The 27640-nt window shown below is 48.4% G+C and overlaps 1 protein-coding gene across 1 annotated transcript in view; it reads left to right on the forward strand.

The window, feature by feature from the left end:
- LOC135902292 (chitinase-3-like protein 1) overlaps positions 1–27640 on the forward strand; it is an 830286-nt gene that overhangs the window by 24817 nt on the left and 777829 nt on the right. The window contains exon 2 of the mRNA XM_065432259.1: positions 23669–23806. Coding sequence (XP_065288331.1) covers positions 23678–23806 — 129 coding nt within the window. The 5' untranslated portion in view covers positions 23669–23677. The remainder of the gene's footprint in view (positions 1–23668; positions 23807–27640) is intronic.

Below are 27640 nucleotides of genomic sequence, written 5' to 3' on the forward strand. Positions count from 1 at the left end.
TGTCGTCGCGCCACACTGGCCCTTACCATGTGGTGCGACAAGTGACCGACGTCACCTATAAAATCATCCCCGCCGACCTCTCAGCGTCATCATCAGCTGCAAGTGACATCGTTCACGTGGCGAGACTAAAACCATACCACACACCTTTAACCTCGGATGCGTAGATTAAGCACCGGGACGGTGCTTCTCCGGCGGGGGTGATGCTACGGAACAGCCGCCACAGTGTGGCTGCACTGTTGAGAAAGAAGACGACGTGTGTGCCGGCTTGATATAGCATCGCCATTTTGGCCTCCGTTAGCTTCCTTGTAAATAAATTGCATCTCATGTTTACCAACATCTAGAGTCGAACAACTTCTTTTGTCATAATCAACATGGTTTCAGGAGAGGTTTGTCGTGCGAAACGCAACTGCTTGAATTTACAACAGATTTACATTTTAACACGGACTCAAGCCTTCAAACTGACAGCATCTTTCTAGATTTTTCTAAAGCTTTTGACCGCGTAGCTCATTGTCGCCTGTTTTTGAAGTTATCATCGTTAAAACTTGATTCACTAACTCTATCCTGGCTTCAAAATGTTCTTTCTAACAGACAGCAGTTTACTTTCGCTAACAGCTTCTCCTCACCCCTTTCAGATGTTTCATCCGGTGTACCACAAGGAAGCGTTCTTGGTCCCCTACTCTTTCTGATATACATTAATGACATACCCAATAACTTATCATCATGCATGCGCATTTTCGCTGACGACTGCATTATCGATCGTTCTATTAACGCCTCCGATGACCACCTGACCCTCCAAAATGACCTTAACCAAATTATTAATTGGTGTGACACCTGGCTAATTACTTTAAATTCATCAAAATGTAAAGTGATGTCCTTCAGAAGAGTTAAGTGCTGGGCTAATTGGTGATCTTGCATACTGAAAAGATTTTTCGCCAAAAAACAACACACACAAGAAAGACGACGACACCATGGGCGCTACTTCAACTGTTTAATGAGGGTGAAAGCATTCGACATATGTAGCCCTCCACAACACCGCGCGTGCGTACAAGGCAACATGGAATACAAGGTTTTATCAGAGTAGGCGCGATAGAAACTTCAGCTCAGCATCGTAAAGAAAAACCGACGTATCACTAACACAGTTCGGACCCGCTTTCTTGATGTAGAAGGCTTCCAATGCTTCACGTGATGTTTGATGCTTGCCTCTACCCAAAATCCTCGCATCATGGAACCGTGGAAAACAATGGGTGCAAGCCCTGCAGTGATCCACAAGTCGCTCACCTTCATTATGTCCTTCACCCGCGAATGCGCTAACTTGGACTATTCTTACTGTATTAAAAATGTCCCATTATCTCGGACCTCATCATTTAAATATCTAGGCGTAAATCTTTCAACAAACCTCTCCTGGACTTCTCACATTACCACCATCTGCGCCAGTGCTTCTCGATCACTGGGTTACCTGCGACGTAACCTTCGGAACTCGCCTCCACTTATCCGCAAACTGGCAGTTCAAACATTTATTCGCCCTCGACTTGAGTTCGTCGCTCCAGTCTGATCTCCCCACCAAAATTACTTAATTACCATGTTGGAATCAATCCAAAGTAGAGCCGGAGGTTTCATTTCCCGAAATTACGACTACCGTTCTAGCGCAACTCAAATAAAGATTCACGTTTCACTTGAGCTGCTAAGTAATCGTCGCGACATAGCCCTTTTGTCATTATTTCATAAATACGCCCACCACACTAACAAACGTTACCTACACCTAGAAACGTCATCGCACACGTCGCAGATTATACAATCATCATAGCTTCACGCGCATCTATGGCGAAACAGAGGGATTTAACTGGTCGGCAATCCCACGCGCCATTCGGCTCTGGAACAACCTTCCCGACAACATAGTTGCGGAAACTGGCCGCGAAAAATTCAAGCACTCACTGAACTCGCTTAACCCTTGTTAACCATTAATATCACACTCACTGTTCTGTGTTATTTTTTCTACCTTTTTCTTGCTATGTTATACGTTTGTAACAAACTTATAAGTTCCTTTTTATAGTACTCATATGCAGCTTTATGTAGCTAATGTTTTTTTTATTGTTATTGTATGTACTTGATTGGTATTATTGTTATTGTACGTACTTGATTGTATGGCCCCCTTACTCAATCCCCATGTAGGGGCCTTGCAAGGTATTTTACAAATAAAATAAAAATAAATAAAATAAATTGTATATAGCATTTAGCTTCAGCTACACGTGACAATACTATTGCAGCACAGTGATTCGGCTCGTTTGATTATGTTTATTGTCATAAAATGTTGGTTTTAAAATATCCCGAAAGTCTCAAGTAGCCGACTTGAAAATTTTCTCGCTGAAACCCTTCAAAAGTTCCCAATTCGATGCAGCGCAACCAAATCGTAGAAGCCCGGCCACCATAGTTACCAGCGCGGAACAAGTTGCCTGACAAATTTCGAGACCATTTACTTGCCTACCGCCGAATCAAATTAGCTAAAGGAAGCACGCAGGTGCCCTGTGTGTTTCATTCCTGCCGTCAGCCCCTGCTGCACAAACATGGACAACTAGTTTCCAGCTTTCGCGTACGCGCCCTTGGTCGAAAACAATAAATAGTCCGTGATAGTTAAAAAAACAGTTCGGCAGCAAGTTGCACTCCTGTAACACCCGAAGGTGAAGTCCTTCTGCACACGTGGTACTGCATTAAGGAATGTGATCGCAGGGGTCTGACTTCTTGCGAGGCATAACGAGCCATAGGGTGAAGTAAGCATGGGGCGCTGTAGGTCGACCCCTTAACGACACATGCGAGCACCTAATGCACTACCTAAATGTCATTTCGTTCGTTAATCGTTCTGTCTGTCTTTCTTTCTTTCTTTCTTTCTTTCTTTCTTTCTTTCTTTCTTTCTTTCTTTCTTTCTTTCTTTCTTTCTTTCTTTCTTTCTTTCTTTCTTTCTTTCGTTCGTTCTTTTTTGTCCTTTCTTTCGTTCCTTTTTTGTTATTTCCTCCTTTCGTTCTTTCTTTTATGCCTTACCTTCATTCATATTCAGCCATTGCATCTTTGCTTGCTTACGGGGGTATGAGCCATTCCTCATAATAACGTTTGTTTCACTGCCCGGTGTGGGTGATGATGGTGATGTCGCCAGCGACAACAACGCCAACATCACCCACACCGGGGCAGGAGGGACGCACGGACAATTGTGTCCCCCCAACACCTCTGCATAACAATCATGGCTGTGTCCCGCAAGTCCGACAACAGACGCATAGTCTGGCAGTGGAATTGCAGGGGCTTCAAAAACAAAAAAGCAACGATGGTACAATACATGAAAACGCTTGCCAATAACAAACTTCCTGTCGTGATTGCCTTGCAAGAACCTTTCGACCGGGCCCAGCTTCCGGGTTATGTGACGTGCCATCCCCCCTACGAATCCATGGGAAGGGACGTCAGGGTGTGCACCCTGGTTAAACGCGGGACGGCCTTCATCGAACACGAACTCGTGCTCCACGAAGAGTCGGACATAGACCATGTACTGATCGAAGTCGTGCCGAGTATTGGATGTAGGAAAACCGGCCTTTTCGTGCTCAACGTATATAGCTCCCTCTCGCAAAGATACCGCACTCACACTTTCGACGCCCTCTTTCGCGAAGCGATGGCCAAGGCCGCCTCCAGTCACTTGCTAGTATGCGGAGACTTCAATGTGCCGCACACGCAGTGGGGATACGGAGCCGACTCGCCGAAAGGGAAGAGGCTAGCCGGACTGATGGACGAGCTCGGCCTGACTGTACTCAACGAACCTGCTTCGCACACCAGGATCGGACAGGGGGTGTGCCGCGACACGTCCCCCGACCTCTCCGTCTGGTCAGCCGCGGGCGTGGTCACTTGGTCGAACTCCTTAGGGGACCTGGGGAGTGACCACAGGATCCTGTGCGTGACTGTGGGAGAGAATGAAAACGAGGAGGGCGTCTGCCGAAAGGCGAGAATCGTAGACTGGGACAGATTCCGGAAAAATAGAGAGCAAGACAAGAAGGAGGGCCCAATCGAAGACATCAGCGAATGGTGCAGAGTACTACTCGCGGACGTAGAGAAAGCCACCGATGAGATCGAATGGACGGACTGGCGACAAGAACCACCCAAAGAAGAGGCAGACAGATCCCGCGGAGCCGTGGGCGAAGGCGCTCCCCAACCATCCAGAGTGGACAGCCGGCTGGCACATCTTGTTGCGGCCAAGAAATCCATGCAACGGAGAGCGAGTAGGCAAAAACTCAACAGGAAGATACGCAAGAAGATCGCCGAAATAAACCGGGAGATCGAGACGCATTGCACCCACCTGTGCGAGCAAGAATGGCAAGAGCTGTGCGACACGATGAACGGGAACATGAGCGTTGGACGCACCTGGAAGATTCTCAGGCACCTGCTCGACCCGGCAAGCACCAGAACGGCGACCCGTACAGAGATGGCCAAGCTGCGACACAAGTACAAGGACGACCCAGAGGCCTTCGCGGAAGAGATCGTGCAGACGCACCTCGCACGCCCGGAAGGGCAGAGTCACCCAGAGTACTGCGGGGCTCCCAACGAGGAGCTGGACGCGGACTTTTCCGTGCAGGAAATTAGAACGGTCCTCCAGCTACTGAAGACCAACTCGGCGCCCGGTCCTGACAGGATCACCAACAAAATCCTGAGGAACCTGAACGACGACGCCATCACGAAGCTCTGCGAGTACATCAACGCGTGCTGGAAGGAGGGCCGAATTGCGCAAGAGTGGAAGACCGCGGACGTTATACTGATACCAAAGCCGGGCAAACCGCTGGAGGTCCGAAACATGAGGCCGATCTCCCTCACGTCCTGCGTCGGGAAAGTGATAGAGCATGCCTGCCTTAACAGAGTGACGACGCTGCTCGAGAAACAGGACGCCTTCGGCACCCACATCATCGGTTTCCGGAAGGGCCTTTCAACGCAGGACGTCATGCTGCAGATCAAGGAACAGGTCGTAAACGCTCCGAGCACGCACGTGCGCGCCCTACTCGGGCTAGACCTCAAGAGCGCCTTCGACACTGTGAAGCACATGGCCATACTGGGCAAGATCAGCCGACTCGATCTCGGGGCGAGGCTCCACCGATATGTCAGCAGCTTCCTGAATGGGCGTGAGGCGACAGTCAAGATCGACGGGGCCCCACCACGAACGGTCCGAATGGGTGGTGCGGGAATGCCGGAGGGCTCCGTACTCTCCCCCATGCTTTTCAACCTCGTCATGATCGGCCTGCCGGAGCGTCTTGAGGCGATAGAGGGCATCAATCATACCATATACGCAGATGACGTGACGGTGTGGACCACGGAGAACACGAGCGTCGGCGAAATGCAAGACCGACTGCAGCGGGGCCGTCCGGGAGGTGGAGCGGCACCTCGAAGACACGGGACTCGTCTGCTCACCCGACAAGTCGGAGATCCTGCTCCACAGGCCGCGCAAGAAAGGACCCTTTCCGCAGGCCGTGCTAGATGCTCGTCGTTTGGGCGTCCGCGTCACGACGAGGGAGGGGACCCGAATACCGACGGTGTCCAAGTTGCGAGTGCTCGGCCTGTGGCTGGAAGAGAACGGTGCCAACCGCGAGCTGGTTGCCCGACTGCAGAAGAAAATGGCCGCCGCCACACACCTCGTGCGGCGGGTCGCGAACAAGAAAAAAGGAATGAAGAAACACAACGGTACGAGTCTGATACAGGCGTACACGCTGAGCCACATAGCGTACGTCGCCGCATACGCCGACTGGAACAGGAGCGAAACCGACAAGCTGAACGTGGCGATCCGCAGGGCGTTCAAGACCGCCCTGGGAGTACCCCATACACGCCAACCCACAGGCTCCTCGAGTTGGGCGTACGCAACACGCTCGAGGAGATCGCCGAGGCGCAGAGAATCGCGCAGCTGGAGAGGCTGTCGAGCACCGTAACGGGAAGACGAATCCTGGACTTGCTCGGGATTCGATATCACGAGGTGCGTGGACTGAAAGAATCACTGCTACCGGAAGTAAGGGACGCCATACAGACGGAAAACATGCCGAAGAATATGCATCCGCTGCATGATGTGCAAAGACGTATACGCAGGGCGGTAGCAATCCTCGAGAAGCATGGAAGACAAGAAGGCGTCCTCTTCGTCGATGCAGCGGTGCGGAGGATAACCTGATTATCAGCGACTCCAAATCAGCGATTCGGAATTACATCAAAGGTTGGGTGTCCGCGGATGTGGCGCGCATGCTCAACGCTCGGGCCGGGGACTTCGGATCCGGCACCATTACAAACAAGTCCCTCAAGTGGTTCCCCGGGCACGTCGGGGACCTTGTCAGTAACAGCAACAATGACACCAACATTGCTAACGGCCGAAGACGCAACGACACTCCACCCAACCACATCGAGCGCGCCCACCTCGTCGCGAGGCAGCTTACCGCCGCGACGTGGTCACCCAGAGGGCAGCCGCTGCCGTTGTGCGGGACCCCAGCGGAGGAGTGACGGCGACGGCGGCTGCCACACCGCCTGGCGCGGCCGCTGTCGTTACCAATACAACACAAATCGCGGCGGACGGAGCTGGGGATCACGCGGACGGCGACTGCGATGTCAGGGAGTTTCCGGCAACGTACAGAGAGGTGATCGGTCACTATCGGAAAGAAAGAAGAAAATATCCACAACCCCACGGGCGTCTAGACAGGTCCCAGGCGGTCGACCTGAGATGGTTGCAGACGGGCACTTTCACCAATCCCTACCACCTGCACCGCCTGTGGCCCGCGCTGCACCCGTCGCCCGGCTGCCCGTGGTGCGAGCATGAACGGGCTGATATGGCCCATGTGCTTTGGGAATGCCAACGCCACGTGGGACAAGGACAAAGAGGAAGGGGGAATACAACAGCGGAACCCTCTGAAGCGGGGCGCCTCGCTGAGAGATGGCAAGCCGCCCTCCTCAGCGAGGCACCCGAAGACCAGGAGTGGGCCGTCCAGCGGGCCAGGGCCGTTGCCGAGGATCTCGAAAGATCTCCCTCGGGCGATGGACCACTGGCAGCCTAGCCCCGGGCACCAACATCAACAACTGCTGGGCAACTAAAGTCTATTCCTATCCACTGCACTAGACGCCACTATTAGAGGGTATGAGCTATTGCGACGAGCCAGCTGCAACGCTTGTGAGACGCAACCTCACCGTGGCGCAACGCGAGCTCAAGAACGTTAGAATACCGCACGTACTGATCGAGCTTATTTCGACGAAAGGGCGCGGCCTCTTTGTATTGAAGGTGTGCAGTAGACCCAAAGGAAAGCACCGCTTTAGCACGTTACTGCGAAAGGCGAGCGAGTCAGCCGTCGACGGGCCCTTAAAGGGAAGCTGAAACGGTTTTCAATTTCCATGAATTGCTGGGATTGGGAAGAACAGACCTAATAATTTACGGTTCCGAAATTTTTTTCTTCGTTTTGTTAATATAATGGGCGGAAATCGCTTTCTAAATCACCCCCGCGGACACGCCCCCATCGCTTCCCGGAGCGCCGGGTGAGGCGGTTGCCAGAGGAGAGAACCGGCGAGAGTGACGTCACTAGCGGGGACCGAGCTGCCGGACCGGCATGCTGTCATGCGCTGGCATGCCTCTTTCCGTCCTGCGCTTTACTGAACGACGCTACGAGAGATTTGCCGCCGCCACCGCTCACGTTTGTTTTGCGATTTTCGTAAACTGTTCGTTCCTTCTGTGCTGCGTGAGTGCCTACAGCCAAGGGCGCCCAACATGCCCTCATTCTGTGCAGCATTCGGCTGCGCGAACACACGCGGGCGAGACGATGTGGTGTTTCACAGGTTCCCGAAGGACAAGAAGCTTGCAGCGCATTGCGTTGAGGAGAGATATAAGTTCGTGCCGACGAAATCAACTGTGCTGTGCTCGGACCATTTCCGCGATAGCCGAATAGCCTTACGACAAATGCGGAAACGCGTTGTTGCTAGCGTTGCTATACTCCGTTTCATACATCAGGTGCAACGCTGTGGAGGCTTGAGATACTTCTTGCAGTGGCTGCGTTCGCACTTAGAAAAAGTTCGGTGTTTCTTGACCCGATTTTTGAGAAAACGTTTCATATATAAGCTCAGTTTTGAATGAAAAAAAAAGAATTTACCCATAGAAACAATCCGTGTACTTATACGGCTGCTAACGCGCTCTTTTAAATCAATTTTCTTTTCGGCATTCTTTAATTGCAGCCCATCGCGGCAGCTTCACGTGCATGCTCGCGCGAGCAAACGCCACTGGCACGCTGCGAACCATAAACGGAAACGCGCGCAGTAATAAATTTTGGTAACCGGACCTCGTGCGTAGCTTCCACAGCGTTGCACCTGAGGTATGAATTGGAGTATGGGCTTGCCTAGTGACATTCGACGTACGGTTGCAGTTATCCTGTTTACCGCACGGCGGTGCTAAAACTGCCTAATATCTTTGTCAACACTAGCATGGAGCACGCATACCGATTCTTGATCGAGCCACAATCACTAAGTCGTCGAACCATATTCTGAATATTGCACATATAATCCCCCTGACCATCTCGATCTGGATGTGTATGATAAGCAATTGCCATGACTGCACTGCTGCGAGGTACATGTACCTCGCAGCACTGCATGTGCGCGCTTTGAAACGCGGCACTTATGTTCGCGATCGTGTATCAACGCTTAGAAAACCACGGGACTTTAGACAAGCAGAGGCAAGGTGCTTGACATCGCGGAATTGTACCCGTGCTTACAATCTAATGAGAAGTTAGTGCTTCGGCATTCTTCCAGCAGCAAGTTCCCAGTGACACTTTAGCGCATTTTTTCTCCCGTCATTGGAACGTGCAGCTACGTGAAAAAAAAAAGCATACGTAACAGCTAAGATTTCCAACGCGCGAGAAGGTGCACACATCGCTCTCGCTTTTGGCACACTCAACATCGTCGTTGCCGCCGTTGCCGCCATCGTTTTCCGTATCGGCTGTCGGTTCGAACATGTACGGCGAAAATACAAGCTGTCCGAGACAGCGAGAACGTTCCATAATGCTTACAATTCAGCTATGAAGCCAGAACATAACAGCGTGCTACGCTCCGAAACGGCGGCGCCGACCGGCGACTGCCGCCATTGACGTCAGAGCGGCTCCGACCAATCACGGGCAACAGCGGCGTTCGCGCGTTACCCTGAGGCGCTGGTGCGCGTTTCCTTGAAAAAACAGCCGCTTGCGCTTGTTTCCGCCCTTTTTGAACGAGATATTCGTGTTCAGGGGACTCAAAACTGTAGAATGCCGCAGAGAACTCATTTTTTTCGAAAAGTGTTTCAGCTTCCCTTTAATCATCGCGGGTGATTTCAACGCGCCTCACGCTGCGTGGGGGTACAAGACGCCGAAGGGTAAGCGCCTGTGGGAAGATGCACAGAATGAGGGGCTGGAGCTCGTTACGGGCCCTTCCGCGCCCACACGCAAGGGCAGCAGCTTCTGTGCGGACACTTCGCCCGACCTCACGTTTACGAAGAACGTCGCTGGCGCGCGGTGGCATAACACGCAGGAGGACTTGGTTAGCAATCACTCGGTGATCGAGTTCCAGGCCGACGTGGGACCGCACTACTATCACCACGGTCATTGGGACGGCACCAAGGGCAACCACTATCGGCTGGTAGAATGGGATGCTTTTCGCAAAGCCCGGAAAGAGCATAATTGCGGCAGCGAGGCGATCGACGATATAGAGAGCTGGACTGTGACGCTCAGGAGGGATGTTGAAGCGGCAACGCGGGAACTACCGCAGGAAGCACACCTAGAGGTGATAGATAGTAAACTCCTAGAAATGTGGGAAGCCAAGCGCAGCCTGCAAGACAGGTGGAAGCATCCACGACACAATCGAACTCTACGCAGACGCATACCACGGCTAAACGGAGACATAGAAGACCGCGCATTGCAGGTATGCAAAACGCAATGGGAGGAAACGTGCAACGGTATGGAGAACCAGCTAGGAATGGCCAAGACATGGCACCTCCTTCGGCATCTCTTGGATCCTGAGGAGACCGAATCAGCGCATGCGCATAATTTCAACAAGCTAGTACACGATTACGAAGGCACGTCCGCGGACTTTCTAGAAGCCATGTGAACCGGTTACGTCAAGGCAATTAGTCCCGTCGCGCATCCGGCGTACGCGGGGGAGAGTAACACGCAGCTAGATGAGGACTTTAGTGTAGCAGAGGTGAGGGCAGTACTGCACAAACTCAACAGAAAATCGGCGTCGGGCCCGGATGGTGTAACCAATAAGATGCTCCGCAACTTGGACGACGAGTCGATAGAACGGCTGACGGATTACATTAACGTGTGCTGGAATACCGGCGCGATACCGAGCTCGTGGAAAACAGCGCGCATAATTATGATCCCCAAACCGGGCAAACGGGTACAGATCGACAATCTTCGACCAATATCCCTGACGTCCTGCGTCGGCAAGGTCATGGAACACGCGGTTCTCACTCGCCTTACCAACTACCTCGAGGACCGAGACATGGTGCCGCACACGATGCTGGGGTTCCGTCGTGGCCTTTCTACGCACGACGTCATGATTCAACTCAAACACAACATCGTAGACAATCCCACGCGATCCACAAAAGCAATACTCGGTCTTGACCTCAACAAGGCGTTCCACAACGTAAAACGCGCAGTGATAGTTGAAATACATACGATCATTGGGACAGGGCGAGAGAACGTACGACTACGTACGGGACTTCCTTACCGGTCGCCATGCCCGCATAGTGATCGGCGGATTGGAATCGCAAGACATAGGCATAGGTTGCACGGGCACCCCGCAGAGCTCCGTCATCTCGCCCATGCTCTTGAACGTAGTGCTTCTCGGGTTACCCTAGCAAGTGGCAAAGATACAAGGCCTCCACCACAGCTTGTACGCCGAGGACATCACGTTCTGGGTTGCTGAGGGAAATGACGGCCACGCAAAGCAAACCTTCCCATATAAAAATGTTTCCTTAATTTCTTCAGAACTTTTATGAACTTCCTATCAACTTTAGTAACATCCTATTGACTTTTACATTTTAGTAGCGTTTGTCAAAAGAAAGTTACTAGAACGTTAAGACACACTATTTTAACTTTTTAGAAACACCATTCAATAGGAAGTCAACAAAAATAATTATGTTCTTAATATACATAACCGAAGTTACAAAACATGCATGAATATTATTAAATAAGGCTATAATTATTCAGTGAACATGGCTGGTGCAAGACAGTCTTGTTTCATGCACAGGTGTAAATTTCCTCAATTTTCAATCAACTTACAAGTAACACGGGTTACTAGAAAGTTGTTAAAAATGATTTCGTGAAAAATGTACAGATAACATCATCTGAACTATAAATAAATATGCAAAGACTGGCTGCATTAAAAAAGTTTTTTTTTGCACAGTAACTGTTTTACAAATTTTTAATCAACTTCCTAGTAACAGATGGTAGTAGAATGTTCATAGAAAAAATTGCCTCTAATACTGGGCGCTAAGAGGAAATATGGTCTCACCAATTCAAGATGAGGGCACGTATTCTGGAAAACACGACAGCTAGCGCCATGGGAAGCATGCATATGAGCGGTGATCATGAATTTGTGCTCAGTAGGTGTCAAAGAAGCCCGTAGGCCATGCACCATTGCAAGCAGACGGAGCTGTACGGACGGCGCGCTGATTGGCTCGTGTTCGCCAACTAAAGCGGGAGACGCACGGTCCGATGCGGTGTCCGATCCGGCGTCCGACGCGCCGAAACGGCAGCCCGAATCGAGGTGTTTTGCCGGGCCGAAGCACCGGATCGCACGTCCGGCGTGCGGCAAACCGAGCAGACTTTCATCGACCGACGCGTCCTGCAACTGCACGGTCGTCTGGCCGCAGTTAATAATGCCAGCGCGGCTGGCATGTGACGTTCTCTGACGTTCCCGCCACGGAGGCGGCGCTCGCTGGCCGCAGTGTTCTTTTTTCTTGCCTGCTGCAGTTTGTTTCCAACATGAAATAGTTACCAGTTCAGTAAAATTATCTCGAACGTGTGCCTGTTATGCAAACCAGCGCGTAGTACACTGGCGAGATCGGGAGTCGCGACGCGCGTGCATTTCGCGGGCAGACATCACACACCGACCGTCTGAGTGAGGCCGCTCGCTTCACTTGCACGTTTGCCCTTCGCAACGACTGCGTCGAGAAAACCAATTGTATTTAATTACGGCCGACGTAAGTGTACAGTGTTAATTGTTTTGTCAGAAATAAGCACCCTTCGACGTGCTCGGGCTGTATCGCAAGTGCCGTCGGGCGCAGCGTCCGTCTAGCTATGCCTACCGGCCCTATCGCTGACTTTGGCGGAGCCGTCAGTGGACAACGCGCCGTCTTAGAGAAAGGGATAGAACAAGAGCGGACACTCGGCGAAAATGGCAAACAGGAAACACGTTACGCTATAGTATTAACATCGACGAATTGGGGCCGCGAGCATCGAAAGAAAGAAGAATGTGAAGTGAGATTACCAGAAATTGTTTTATTTTTTTATTCTTTCCCGGAAAAAAATTAAGAACATATCTGCGTATAAATTAAATTAAACCTTGCGGCTTACTTCCGCTGCTTAGCGACAGGCCAACCGGCGAATGACGAGCCAGATGGTTGCGTCATTCGTCAGCCACACCGCCGAAGCGAGAGAGACCGGCCGCGCATCTGGGCGTTGGACTGTTCGGGCACCCGTCTGCCTGATTTCTATTTAGACGGGTTTGGTGGCCTTTCGGCGAATTATTGCGTTCATTCGGAACTTCCACATGGCAGCACTGCACTATTGGACTACGGCAAGGTGAGAAACATTGTTCGACAGTCTGCGACAACCTTCAAGCAATTAGGCTTACTGCCCGGCACCTAGGCTAGACTTGTGACACAGTTAACAAAAAACAGCGTGGCCATCGTGGAGCAGTTAATTTGAATTAAAGAATCGTACTGGGAGATGTTTGCGACGCGTCCTAAAATCCCCAATATTATTTTACCTAATTTCGGTAGTTTTTGGGCACGCTAGTCACACAGGGTGCTGTGACGCAGTTTCGCGTGTACTGAATTTTACTGCGACAAGTTTTGGCGCCTTCTCTGACTGCCAACATTATTGAAACTAATTTTATTACTTTTCGGGCCACCTTTCGAGCACCGTGGGCGCGCCTGGCGCTGTGACTCGGTTAGCGAAATTCAGCACGGCCGTGGCGCGCGGTTTCGCGCTTTAATGCATGCACTGACAAGTTCATGGCGCTTTTCTTCCTCTGACGCCCAACATTGTTCAAAATTATTTTCGATACTTTTATGTTATGAGGCCCGCTCACGGCGCCTGTTGTGACGCAGCGAAAAGCAGCTCGGCCATGGTTACAGTTAGTTTGGCGCGTACTGAATCTTACTGCGACAAGTTTGTGGCAATTTTTATGTCCCCGCAACAATTTAAGCCGTCTTTCAGTACCCACGCTTGTCGAAAACGCGACGAGCAATCGTCAAGACTGATAACACGGGAGTGCGTTGCTTGCGCTTGCAGAACGCACAAGAGATAAGCCAAGGAGCTCAAACGCCGGGAACTAGTAACTCGAAAATTCTGTCTTCTGAACGGCACCCACGCATTTTGTCTTGAGTGCGAGTAGAAGGAATTCTGCGAGCATCCAGCATGCTCTAGTTGAGAGCCTGTGTTGTGGCCACCTCTGTGTATTCGTAGCGTACTATCGCGTCGGTTGTAGCCGAGTTCGCGAAACGCGCCATTGCCCGCGCATTCGTGCTATTAAAGTGCAGGAAATAAGTATTGGGAAGAGGGGAATGCTTGGAATTAGAATGTTTGTGGTATGTACGGTATTGCTTGGGATGAGTCGGGTATTTTCTACGCCGTGTGTGTAAATACGAACTGCTTTTGTTTGTAATGCCACCCACTCACCACTTTCGCACGCTTCGCCTCTACAGGCATTATTCGTACATGTTAATACCAAAATAACGCTTGTAATTTTTTCAGCTCACGTCGCCTGGTGGAGCTTCCTACGGAAACTACTGCTGCTTACCTGGTGCCACAACGCTGGATGAATGCACAAAAAGCCCGCGACGAGCATTTACAAAGAATAAAATAAACGTTAATTTTGCCTCATTTCACAAGGTGTCTTGCGTCTTTTTGCACGTGCCACATATTCAATGGAGCCATGTGAAGGTCGTTCGCAATAAATTTTACTTAATGAAATGATTTGCATATAAATATTTCATAAATAAAAAATAAATATATAAATAAATATTTGCTGCAAAAGGAAAAAAAAAAAAAGAACGGAGCCGGCGTTACGCGCACCAGCTAGTATTCAAAAGGCGCGCGCACAAAACCGACACCCAAACTGTGCTTCAGGATTTAATATCCACGGCTTGGTGCGCTGCAGTCAATTCGGCCGCTGAGCTCTATGGGAGTGTCCGCTCTTGTTGTAATCCATTCTCTATGGCGCCGTCGTGCAGTCTTCTGTCACTTGCAGGGGCATAATCTTATCGACAGTGTTCACGTAAAGCGAAGGAGTGTTGTGCCGAGTTGTTTATATTGCGTTTCTCGACGTGGATATGAACTCAAGCTGGGGAGCTGGATCTGGGCGGAGCTCACGCGCCGCTCAATTTTTCGGCTGCACGCCATGTGCACGCACCGTGTGCCCCAAATCGTCGTATCCCGCTTGCCGGAGCATGCAGCGCCGCACGTCGGATCGGACGCCGAATCGTACCGCGTGTCTGTATAGCTCGCTCATGGTTCGGCTTAAGTCCCAGCATATGCTTTATAAATAAGGAAGCCTACCTAGGCACTGTAATCCCAACGATTGAGGCCTAAATGCCTGTCCTCCTCCCAGCTACGGCTTCCTTTGAGTGACAATGTCCTTTCTCGAAGGCCGTGCTTTCGCAAACTGCATGCACCTGAAGCAATTGCGAATCTTGAAGGCAACATCCGCTTTTTTTATTATATATACATTTCCTTAAACTTCGTATCACAAAGTACAAAGTACACACTTTTGGACCCAACAAACCTATTAAAGGACCCTACGAAATGTTAGGAAAAAACACGCAATTTTTTCATTTAAGATACGTTTTTCTAAAAACCACAGAGTGGCGCTACTGCAGTATTTGTTTGGTCGAGATACCACGTTGGTTGTAGTGAATGCTCCTTGCAGTAAGGCAGTATTTGAGTTATGTTTTGGAAGTGCCTAGACAGAATGTGCTCCTTGTCGTGCGCAGTAACCGTCCCAAACCCTCCGGACTCGTGTAACGCCATTAGTTCACCGTGTGTTTCGAGTGATCCACCATTGTCGACAGTGAGTGCCCTAGTTCAGCGCCCGTCCGAGCTGCCTTTGTTCTGCCGAGCTGCATGTCCGCGCTTTTGTGAAAAGTCTGGTACTGGGGCTTCGAATTGTAGTGTATGGAATACTGTTGAAGGTTGTGCTTTTGTGGAGCTGGAGTTCATCGGAAGTTCTACAGCGCTTGCGCCAGAGAAACGTCGGTGCCTTTGTACCTGTTAGACGAAGGAGCATCTGCCAAGTCTTGAAAGGTAACCAAGTTTGGCGCTTGCACGCATTCTTGAAGCTTATGATTTACGTAATCAGCGTTGTGTAACTAGCTAGAGCAAAGCGCTTTCCTATCGTATGTTAGCCATGTTGCTGTGCACATTTAGCAAGCAATTTCACGAAAGCTTCCTGTGATGTTACAGCGTACCTGCATTCTGCTACCCGTCTTGATTGGTATGCCTGAATGGGCACACAATTATGAAAACACTGAAAGTTGGTGTTAGTTCGGTAGTTTCCTGGGAAGAAGTTATTCGCTATATAGGCATTCCCGCAAGTACAGTACATGTGTAATGTATACGTCAATGTATCATGGGCTTCGCGCGTTGGCACACGATTGCTATGTTTGACGCTTAAGCAGATGGAAGCTTGTATGAAGATTTTTGTATGTATAGAGTTCGGTTTGGAGGTCCGTGTCGCGAGAACCTGTGTGTATTGTTTATGTTCTTGAGTGTCTTCGCGTATTTGTCTTCTATGTTACAGAGCGGATATAGTCCGATATCACAATAACGAAGTTTGTTTTTGATCTAGACATTTCAATTGGACGCCGGCCTTTAAGAAATACAGACAAACCAAATCTTAATAACGAGATGTCAGATCTTGCAATCGCAGGTTGTCAGCTCTTGCAATCGCTAACGGCCGGCCGTTCCAGTACGTAGCACGGGCCGGGGCGTCGGTCAGACTACTAACGAACAGCGAAAAGGAATAGCATCGCTACAAAATCGCGGTCTAGCTTTACGAAAGGTTTTCATGTGCTCGATATTTTTTTTAATCCAATGCTCTATTTTTTACTACATATTTGAGTTTTGTTGCTGATTGCCCTGGTTGTCTGTTGTTGCTGCTAATTTCGTTCCTTCCTGAAATTTCACCTGTTACCAAATAGCAGTGTAACGTCCCGAGATACAACAAAGAGAAATTTGTACAACCAGGCGCAAATTCATGCAGCTGGCTGTGTGTGGCACCATTTGCAATTCTACATGACTCTGGTAAATGACAAATTTTCAGGTTCACAGCACAATAAATTAAACATTTCTTTTCAAGGCTATGCGGACTCTGGAGGCATGCCTACATCCTGCAGGAACCTGCTACGCTGCTAGAAATTGGACAGCACGACGATAAAGCACGTGATCGGTGTGCTTTCACAAAGGTGTTTACAAACCTGGCGCTACCTTTCGAGTTGTAGGATACAATTATGTAATATGCATTCCATTTACTGCATTGCCATGTTCAGTATTTCTATTGGCTGATCACGAATTTTATGTTTTGGTGGAGTGCCTTCAGTTTAATGAGCTTACCAAAAGTAGCCTCCTCTGAGTTAAATATAATTGGCGGCTTGAGCAATTACGCGTGATATACTCCATATAGACTCTATATTAATCTAGCCAAATTGCCTTTATAAGAAGCATGAATTGAGGTTTCTTGCTCTGAATAATGTGCTCTAGAGCATCTAGAAAAATGTGTTCTACCTTATAAAAACGCGGTTTAGGCAAAAGTGCCTTAAGCAGTGCTTTCGCACAAAAGTTGATCATCAAGACTTTCACGGAAGCCTATGTGGTCGGTATGAAACATGACAAAGAAAGACGTGGACCAACCAAATACAACATTAAAGCAATACATTTAGGCTTCCATATGTAAGCCTTGTTTACAATGGGGCAAAAAAAGTAGAAGTGCATATATAAGTACGTTTAACCATTGGACGGGGGAGGGCGCCTGGGTTTCAGATGAGCGTGTGTCCTGTTGATTGCATCTCTAGCGAATCCGGGTACAGGGATGGCTTCCAATTTCTTTCCTGGTCGATTATGCTAGAATTCATCCAGTCACTATTGTGTTTAGTCATTGCTGCATGCTCTGCCAAAGCATTTGATGCCCTTCTTTTCTTATCCACATCGTTCTGATCTTGGCGTAGCCATTGTTTAAAGTAGCCCATTGCCCAAGTGTAGATAACATTCACGTACACGTTATGTTTCAACGGACAGAATTCACGTCAGTGAAATTTTTGATACAGTTTGTTATCAGGATGGCTGTCTCGTTGGTTTAGCATGGCTTGTCACTTCGATTGCTCTCTTGTTTGATTGGCTGTATGTCAGGTTCTTATGGATTTGATTTTGTGCACAATGAAATGTTATAAACACACCTTGCATATACATGAAAAAAAGGTTTACAACAGAGATAACATATATGCAAGGGCACATATATGTGTTAATAAAATACTCGAGCCTCTTTCTGCCTACAGAAAAAGATGTCTCCTCGAGGGCATGGCTGCTTGTACTAATGAACCTGCAAGCGAAGGTTTTGTCTAATCACTATTTTTGATATCTAAATGCTTATGTGGCATGTAGAAACTGCTTGCATCAATTTCTCATTGGAATGAGCTCTCTAAAATTTAATTTTCAGTTATAATTACAGTAAAAAAACTCCTTTCACCTGTCTTCCAGTCACTAAAATTCTATGCTTCTAACTTGACCAATGTTTTATAAAATTAGTTTGATGAGGCGCAATGTACAGGGCTTTCTAAATTAAAGGTTTCAGTACCTATTAAAAACTATGCTAAGTATGAAAATGCTGCTTGTGTATGTGGTTTATTCACTCTGTCAGACAAAATCTTCACACCCAAGTGCAGTCAGTAAATTGAAAATTGCATGTCTGCAAGGGGAAGTCAGAATTGTATTTGAGGACATTTGCATCTTGTTTGAAGTTCTCGAGCACTTGTGCCTCACTAATCGAGCACAGCTTGGCCCAATACTCAATCAGGCTTGAAGTTTTCAATTTCTGCTAATCGCTAGAACAGCACCAGATGTCACTCTGTGCTAAGGGGTGGCACACATTTGCTTACATCTAGGCAGATGCATGTCTTTCTTTCGCATTGAAGTTCCCAATACTTTCTAGTCTTACGTGAAAGTACACAGCTCAGTATATAGCATGTATGGTATACGCAAGTCTCCTTTGTTCTTTAAACCGAATCAACAAGAAGCAGCTACTTTCGTTTTTCCAAACCTTACCCTATTTCCTAACCATTCCTTGATCAGGCGTGTATAAAATGAATCTGCTTGTTGTATTGTTTCACAGGTAGACATTGGTGGCGGTGTATATGTTGAAAAGGGCCTGCTGAAAAGGCTGCGCCTGGATGCTAACAACTCAGGCTTTCACTTCGCGGAGGGCCTCTTTAAAGCTCCTTTTTTCTAAAGAAGAGGTTGAAGGGAGGTCCTTCTTTGGGCGGCTGTCAAATGCCTTCCACAGAAGGATCCGTCGGATTCCAAGAAGGTCGACGCCATACTAGGTACGTGTGTCACAAAGAAGCATCTTAATATTCTTTGTGCAATTTTCAACAAAACTCCTTTTATGGCAATTTCATTGCTATCTTAGGGTATACGCCTTTCTTCCCTGCTAAAATAGCTATTAACCTGATTATAATAGCATATTATATTGCAAGCTTTGCCACCATAACTAGAAAATTGTCATTACTGTTGGTACATGTATTTTTGTGATAGAGGCCCTGGTCATATGAATGCACTGATAATATACTATCCTGTCTTGTGGAAAGCTAACATGTTTAGTAACAAGCTCACTTTGACAATGTCTGCCTGCACAGCAAAGACATTTTCTAATCTTGCTGTAGAACGTCCATAACGCCTGTTAAACTCCTTACATGTTGCTTGTATCATCTCGTGGTTCTTAAGTGTTACAAAAAAGTTAACTCGTCTATGTACCTGTGCCTAAGCAAAGCTGCAGCACAGTTCTGACTGGCACCTTGCCTTTCCTAAGATAATTCCCACATGAAACTTCCATGTACTGGTCACAATGCGAATATCGATGTTCATTAAACTGAAGTTGATTTACAGCTTTTGTTTGTAAATGACAATTGGTATGACAGAGCTTATGTGTCGTGCATTTGTTGGTGGTACGCACATCCATCACGCTCCCAGCTCTAATGCACTAATTCAGCCATTTCATGCATTTTAGGACTTCGCATAAAACAGGTGGAGATGTTTAGAGCTCACAAGGTTGAAAACTTCTGTCTTGTGCACTTCCTTTTTAAGAAACAGATGCATGGTGTGTTGCAATGTCACTGTAGCAAAACTGATATATTGCTTTTTTTTCTGCTCTTTTCTAGACTACACAACGCAACATTTCAACGTACTTCCACGGCTCGTCCTCGTCCTCTTTACTAGCCCGGGGATATTAAATGAATGTGTTCAAGCACAAATGTAAACCTGTCCTCTTCTGTTGCATCCCACACCTAGCCACTTGGCAACCACTATTCGCCACAGACAGATAGTTGACAGGAAGTTACTAGCAAGTCGTTAGGGTATATAAAGGTAGTTAATAAATAGTCGCTGCACAGTTTTTAGGAAGTAAATTAAAATTTTATTCAGCGATAATGAAAGCTTATTCTTGCAATATGCAATTGCAAAAGTAATTATCTCTGAATAAACTCTTATGCACTTCCTAAAAACTGTGAAGCGACTATTTATTAACCACCTTTATACATCCTAACATTTCTTAGTAACAACCTGTCAGCTATCTGTCTGTGGCGAATAGTCGACAGGACGTTACTAGCAAGTTGTTAGGATGTATAAAGCTGGTCAATAAATAGTCGCTTCACAGTTGACACTTTCTACCGACATAAGATAATAAGCAGTCGGTAGGAATTCTATCGACATTTTATATCTATACTTTCAATTCACTATCGGTGCCCAATAGTCGGTAGGAGGTTGCTAGGAAGTTGTTACGGTGTCTAAAGACTGTTTATAGAATTTCGGTAGGTTCTAGTAACATTTGTCTAAAGACGGTTTATAAAATGTTACTAAAATTTTTGTAAGGGTTACAGGTGGGTGTCCACGCGGTGCAGGAGTGTCTGCACGACACGGGCCTTGGATGCTCCGCGGGCAAATCGGAGCTCCTGCTTTACAGACCCACGCGCAGGGGCCGCAAACCAAAGAACGCCGATTCCGCAGCCGGGCGCGCAGATAGAGACATTAGAGTACTCACATCGGACGGCATCGTTATCCCGCATGTTCACAACATTAGGGTACTGGGCTTGCGCACCTGTCGGCCAATAGCCACAACGGCGGAACCGTACGCAGACTAGAGCGTGTGGTAGATGAAACGATCTGGTTGCTGAAACGTATCACGAACAGACATAGTGGAATGAAAGAAAGGTATACGATCCGCCTGGTACAGGCATTCATAGCCAGTCACATAAAGTACGTCGCCTCCTACCTCAAGTGGCAGGTGGCCGAACGGACGAAACTAGACCGCCTCATTCGCAAGGCGTAAAAACGTGCCATAGGATTGGCGATAAATACCAGCACGAATAAATTTGTCAAACTTGGTTTACACAATGCTCTAGACGAGATGATAGAAGGGCACAACGTCGCGCAGTACGAGCGTTTGGCAAAAAGAAGAACCCGATGACACATCCTCGAGGCGCTGGGCATCAGCTGCCACACGCAGCAGGGCGAAAAGGTCGCGATACCCACACCGATGCGCGAGAGCATCGTCGTTTCGCCGTTGCCCAAGAACGTGCACCCGACGCATCACTTTGGCCGGCGCAACAGGCGCGCGCGAGACTTGCAAAAGAAATACGGCAGCAACAAAGGAACTGTTTACGTAGATGCGGCCCGTTACTTGCGGCGACGTGGTTTTGCGGTCGCAATCACGGACCACAGCGGCACTTGCGTCGCGAGCGCGACGATACGCACGGAAGAGACGGAGGCAGCCGAGGAAGCCGCGATAGCCCTCTCCGTAGCCATCACGGACGCCGAGAGGGACTCGCAGGCAGCGATACGCAACTACGCTAGCTGCCGGATCTCCCGGGAAGCGACCCGCATTCTCCAAATTCAACAGGGCAATATTTGCCGCGAAAACGACAGTTTCCTCTTATGAAACCCCGCCCACACGGACCCTCCGCTCCCGGGAAAGGAGACGGCCCACGCCACGGCTCGAGGACTTACATGCTGAGCCGTGGCGCCAACCAGCCATTCCGGCGTCTCGTCCACCGCGAGAGCAATCCGGGAGTGGACGTGGGGGGATCGCATGACCACTTTCAGAGACATCACGCAACACTACAGGTTGAACAGATGTAAATACCCACCACCGCACGCCAAACTTAACTAGAAACGGGTGGTTGCCTGGAGGCAATTGCACACACACACATATCCGAACCCGGCGATCCGTCACCTCTGCTACCCGGACATTTATCCGTCCGACGACTGTAAAGCGTGCGGAGCCAGAGTGGCGCCGCAGCACATGCTGCGGCCATGCGCCAGCAGTGAGCAGCAGGAGTCCCCGACGAACGGGGTAGAAATGGCAGTCTCGAACCGAGGGGCGCGTTGGGAGGCGGCCCTGCTCAGCCACGACCTCGCCGATCAACTGTGGGCCGTCCGGCAAGCTGAGGAAGCCGCCCGAGCCCAAGGACTCGAGGCCGTCACCTAGGCTGGGGGGTGCTTATGGCCCCAGCCCGCCCAAATCGCCGCACATTTCCAAAAAAGTTTTCACTCACTCACTAATAAAATTAGGTTCCGATGTAGTCTACTTATTTCGTTGCGCTTGTGAGGTCGCATCTTCGTGGCTTCTTTTGTTCAATAAAGCAGACGGCCATCGTATAATAACCAGTTGTTTGGCATTTCATGCACTTGTAGAGAAGCGATCTAGAATTTTTCGTTATTTAGACACCCTGAATAAATTAACCAAAATTAATTCTGATGAAACGCGCAGTGGGTTGTCGCCGCGAATAAATGTATACCAGTGTATTTCTGGTGGCTACGGTGCGTTTCGAAGCACGTGGACTTTCAGTATCACCGTATACCGAGACTAGCCGTTTGTAGTCGTTCCGACAGTTTTTTAGAGGTTCTGCATATATTTCTCCCGACATAACACCATCGCAAGAGAATTCCACAAATTCATCCCCACGACATGCCTTCCCATGACGGACAATGGTATTAGCTGTCGCTCTTGTGCAATTTGTGGTACCTACTCTCAAATACGAGATGCACCAAAAAGGGTATGGAATGTGTTTAGAATTCACAGTGGATTGTATTCGATTTTTCCTGCGATTCTTTCTGGATAAATTTGACGCAATTGCGCAGATTGGATGAGGAGCCATATCTCTGGTTGTACGCTCTGTACAAATCTCGGCACTTATTGTCTAGTCGAAACCTGAAGCACTACTGCAGCAGCCCTAAATACGCAGACGCATCAACGGTTCTGACCGTTTTTTGTATAGGTTCTGACCTATACAAAACACTGATACGTCCTAAGCTTGAATTTGCCTCTTCTGCCTTGTACCCTGGCTTAGATTACTTAACAAATGCAATAGAATCTATACAAAATCGTAGCGCACGTTTCATTCTTACTAACTATTCTTGGACATCAAGCGTAACATCTATGAAGGCTAATTTAAACCTCCCTCTCCACTCATCCCGTAGGAATTTAGCACGGTTATCACTGCTGCACAAAATTTATTACTATATTCTGGAAATAAAAAGTGAACTTTTGTCTTAACCTGCATACATACCATCTCGTACTGACCATCACCATAAACTTAACGTTCCACATTGACGCACGAACCTAAATTTTCATTCATTTATTCCTAAAACTACCTATGAATGGAATCATCTGCCGGCCTCAATTGTTGACATAACCGATACATCTGCTTTTATAACTATTATTGAAGAATACTTTTGTTAATCCGTACCTTCTATATTTTAAATTTTTTTCAATTGTTATTATACCCTGTCATCTGTACATGTTCTGTATTTTGTACCGCTCTTTCTGTAACGCCTTCGGGCCTTGAATGTACAATAAACAAATAAATACATAAATATTAGGCTAGACAGAGAATAGTGACTGGCTGCTGGTGGCCTTTCTGGAGAGGGGTTAAAATATAAAGCACAAGGATGGGATACGGCAATGTGGAATGTAGTGCAGACTATTCGTATGTTAGTTGAAAATAAGCCCATCTTTAACTCCACTTCATTCAGCATTGCCCTAAACAGGAATGTGCAATAGGTCGTTGGCGTATGGTTACATAGAAAGGACACCAATTACGACTCATTTACATTTCCTAAGCATCGACTTGAACTTGCAAACATTGGCAGCAAAATGAGAATATTGACGTATTTCGCAGTTGCAGCCGATGCGACCTAGCCTGGTGTCCGAAGTGAATCGGGAACAGGGGCCTCTAGGGGATCTCGGATCCTCGCCCGGGGGTTCTTCCGCCAAGGGCCACCTGAAGCAAGGCGTGTCCAGTAACTCTGCTGATGGGGTAAGTAGACGCGATTTCTTTTTGGGCGTAACAGCAGCACTACGGTGATCACTAGGGCGCACACATATAAGGTCTTTCGTGCGATGTATCCGCACTTTGCTCTCACGAAGATGATTTCTTCTGTGGCGCATATACGAAGCACGATCGCTCATTGCGCGAGCCCGCCTACGCTTTGCCTTTTCACAATCCCAGACCAGGGTAAAGATTTTGTGGTAAACTGCGGAGTTCTCCTTCCGCATTATTTTGACGCAATGACGTAAATTGGATGAGGAGCCATATCTCTGGTTGTACGTTCTGTAATAAGCTTGGTACATACTGACAGGTCGAAACCTGACGCACTACTGCAATTGCCCTAAATACGCGGACGCGCATGAACGGTTTTCACAGCTTCGGCTTGACATTGTTCTCAGAAGCTGGCGTCTGGATGGGATCCCAAAGCTCGCACTTGTTTGCACCTTTCTCAACTCCTCAATGCACATTTTATAACCACTCTATCTTTAGTGACCGACTCGGATCACTTGGGGGAATCTGAATGAAAATGGAGCCACAAAGCAATTAAACCATATTTTAAATGAAATGGCGTAATCTGGTACGTACCATCATGGGCTAAAAATTGCTACTGAAACTTTACTTCGTAAAGTGGGAAAATACAATGAATTGGGAAATTACAGACAAATATCCTTCCTATGACTTTTCTTTAAAGATGCTCAAAGACTCTTGGGCACAAGCTTTACTAAATTTCTATGAGCCAAAACTGCATCATAGAACATCAACGTCAACTTCGAGAGGGCGACTCGACACAAAGTGCACTAATGGGACTTAAAGATCAAATCATCAAAAATATTCAGAAAGAGTTATATACAGCTGGAATTTACGTTTTGAAAAGGCATTTGATTCCATCAAACAGAATATTTGGTTTCGTAAGATCGAAGCGTATGGCTTTAGAGGAAAAGCAGAGAGCCTTATCCGTATAGACAACTTTCTGTAGCATCACGGCCGAGGCTACTGACTACGCACTTATTTTACTGCGCCTCAACATGCAGTTTCCTAATGATAACATCTGTAGACTTTTCAGGGTAAATGAAAATTTACCCGTCGGTCGGTGTTTTTGCATGCAATTTATTAAATTGTTAATTAATAAATATGTTGTGGAGTGGAAGGAATTCTGTTTCATGCTCTTTAAGGTTTGGTGGTTTTGCGCAGTCCGTAGCTCTTTTCTATCACCTTCAAATAAAGGTGGCGTACTCCGGTTGCAGCACGTCAACGTCACCTACGGAGCTAAGTCCGCTGCGTCTCGTGACACAGACAGACAGAAAAACTTTATTCATAGCATGTGAGTTTGGACTCCTCTGGGTCCCTGGACCACCGCACAGTCCCGCACTACGTCGAAACGTTCATGCTCCATTTGTTCATGACGTCGGCAGCCCGAGCCACCGCAGTAGCCTGCGATGTCGGGTCCGTAGACGAGAGCAGGACCTCCCAGTCCTCCCAGCTGGAGATGTCGGGCTGTCCCTGTGGGGGAAGATCGGCAGGGCAGCCAGAAAGGATGTGGGAGATTGTGGCGTGAGGGTCTCCACATAGGGAGCATGTAGGGGAGATGCCACAGTAGTGGGATAGCAGCTGAGGGGATGGGAGAGAGCGGGTCTGGAGGCGTCTCCAGAGGATCTGTTGGGAGTGCGTCAGGGAGGGGTGGGGAGGAGGGTAAGTCCAACGGCCCAAAACGGGGTATTTGAGTGAGCTCCGCAAACCTGTGTACCCGCTCTCTCGAGAAACCCGGATCGAGGCTGTCCTGAGCCCGGCAAATTAAACCTCGGTCCAATTTGTCGGCAGCCTCGTTTCCGGGGTTCCCAGAGTGAGCCGGCACCCACCGGAGCTCAACCGTATACGTGGTAAATTCTGGGTGGGGATGTTCAACAAGTTCCAGGCAGGGTTGTGAATTCTGCCTCTGGAAAAGTTGGAAAAAGCAGTCTTTGAATCGCTAAAGATGTATTCGGCACCCGAAAGGGCAAGGGCTAAGACGATGGCGGTCTCCTCTGCTTCCTCAGGTGTAGAGCCCGAGGGAAGATGGTGTGTTAGGGGACGGGGTAAGGTTGGGTTGTAAGCAACTGCTACAGCTTCATGCGTTGTACATGCGGCATCCACCCAGATGGCTTTCTCGACTTGTCCGTAATACTTGTGGAGGCACTTGCGCGAGCTACGCGGCGAGAGATGTGATATTGGGGATGGACGTTTCGAGGAAGGGGTTTCACTACAAGGGGTGTATGAATGTGTCGAGGAATGGCTATAAGGGTTGACTGATTAGCGGGTATGTTGATGCGAAGGGGCGCTCGTGGCTAGTCTTACATACTGCGTCTGAAGGTGCGCCTGAACTAGTTCAGGAAGCGTGTTATGCATGCCTAGTGCAAGGAACAAGGCCGATTCAAATAGGTCGCGAAGCTTCGGGCGAAAAGCGGTTCAGTACAGATTGTCACCGACATCAGCATGGGGGGTTATGGGAGCAGCGATCGAAGCGCGACTATGTTTGGAGGGAACAAACATTTGGAAAGAAAAACGCCTTTTTTAATTCAAACGAGACACAGTTAGATTCATTCAACGAAAATAAAATTCCTAGTCAATTTTATATATTCGTGATGAGTTAAAAAAATACGTTTAATTTTATTATTATTATTAAATGCATTTTTTTCAGCGCCCATCGCTACAGGGGGCGTTGACGCCACTATCACTCGCAGTGCAATGCACGTCTTGAAATGGGCAGAAAGGCGCACTCGTATCACCTGCTGAAATACGCCCCCCTCACAATTTGTGCTTTCTTGCTGGTCGAAGTTTGTCTGAATTTGGTGACGCGGGTAGCTTCATTGCTTCTTAATCTGTTCAGTCAAAAGTAGTGAGTTGCGACCGCCAGATAATTGTGTAGTTGTTTTCGTGCGACTGCGCTGGCCGACGGACTTGGCATCCGACAATAGGATCAGCACTCTACACCTAAAGCTTTCGTCGGCTTCCAAAGAAAGTATGTTCTGCGCAGGGATGCGATTTCGACAACCGCACGGCTGGCCTTTTCCTGCATCGCTTTCCACGCTGAAAGCTCGAAACGCCCATCAAGTCGAATGGCGGGGCATTTGAATATATAGCTCCAAAGGAAGAACAACAAAACAAATTTCGCGCCTTCGAAAAAAAATGACGTCACTTCTGCTTTTAACGGACATGGCGTCACGTTATTTTTTCTTCCGCCGGAAGTGTTCCCACCACATACAGATGGCGCTAAGCCCCATGAACCGGCGATGGACCGCCATGTTTTGAACGTATGGGCTCCTATGGAAGCTTCGCTACCAGGTACATTTACCTTGCAAGGAATTTGGCTGTGCTAGTACTGCGAGACCGGTTGAGGGCTGCCTTAGTTGCAAGGCGGATCATGGCGTTCACGCGCTCTGTTTCCGTGCAGTTCAGCTTGAGATATGGAGTGGCGTACAGAATGCGGCTAAGCGTAAAAGCATGTGCAACTTTCATGTTGTCTGCTTCGTCTAAACCCTTGTGCAGGGAAGATACGCGGCGTAGAAGCTGCAACACTGATTGCTTGGAGGCCTTGAGTGTTTTAAGAGTATGGTCATTGCATCCGGAATCCTGCAGGTAGAGGCCAAGGATGCGCAGGGTGGGAGTGATGGGGATAGGGGATCCTTGTAAAGTGATTTGGATGGGTGAGTTGGCGGCAGATTTTGGTCGAATTAGGAGGAGCGCGGACTTAGAGGGGGAACATTCGAGTCGGATAGATGATACGTGAGCGGAGATCGTGTCGACTGCTAATTGTAGAGTTTCCTCAATTTCCCCGTCTGAGCCATG

The sequence above is a fragment of the Dermacentor albipictus genome, chromosome 6 (genome assembly GCF_038994185.2).
Source record: "Dermacentor albipictus isolate Rhodes 1998 colony chromosome 6, USDA_Dalb.pri_finalv2, whole genome shotgun sequence".
NCBI lineage: Eukaryota > Metazoa > Arthropoda > Arachnida > Ixodida > Ixodidae > Dermacentor > Dermacentor albipictus.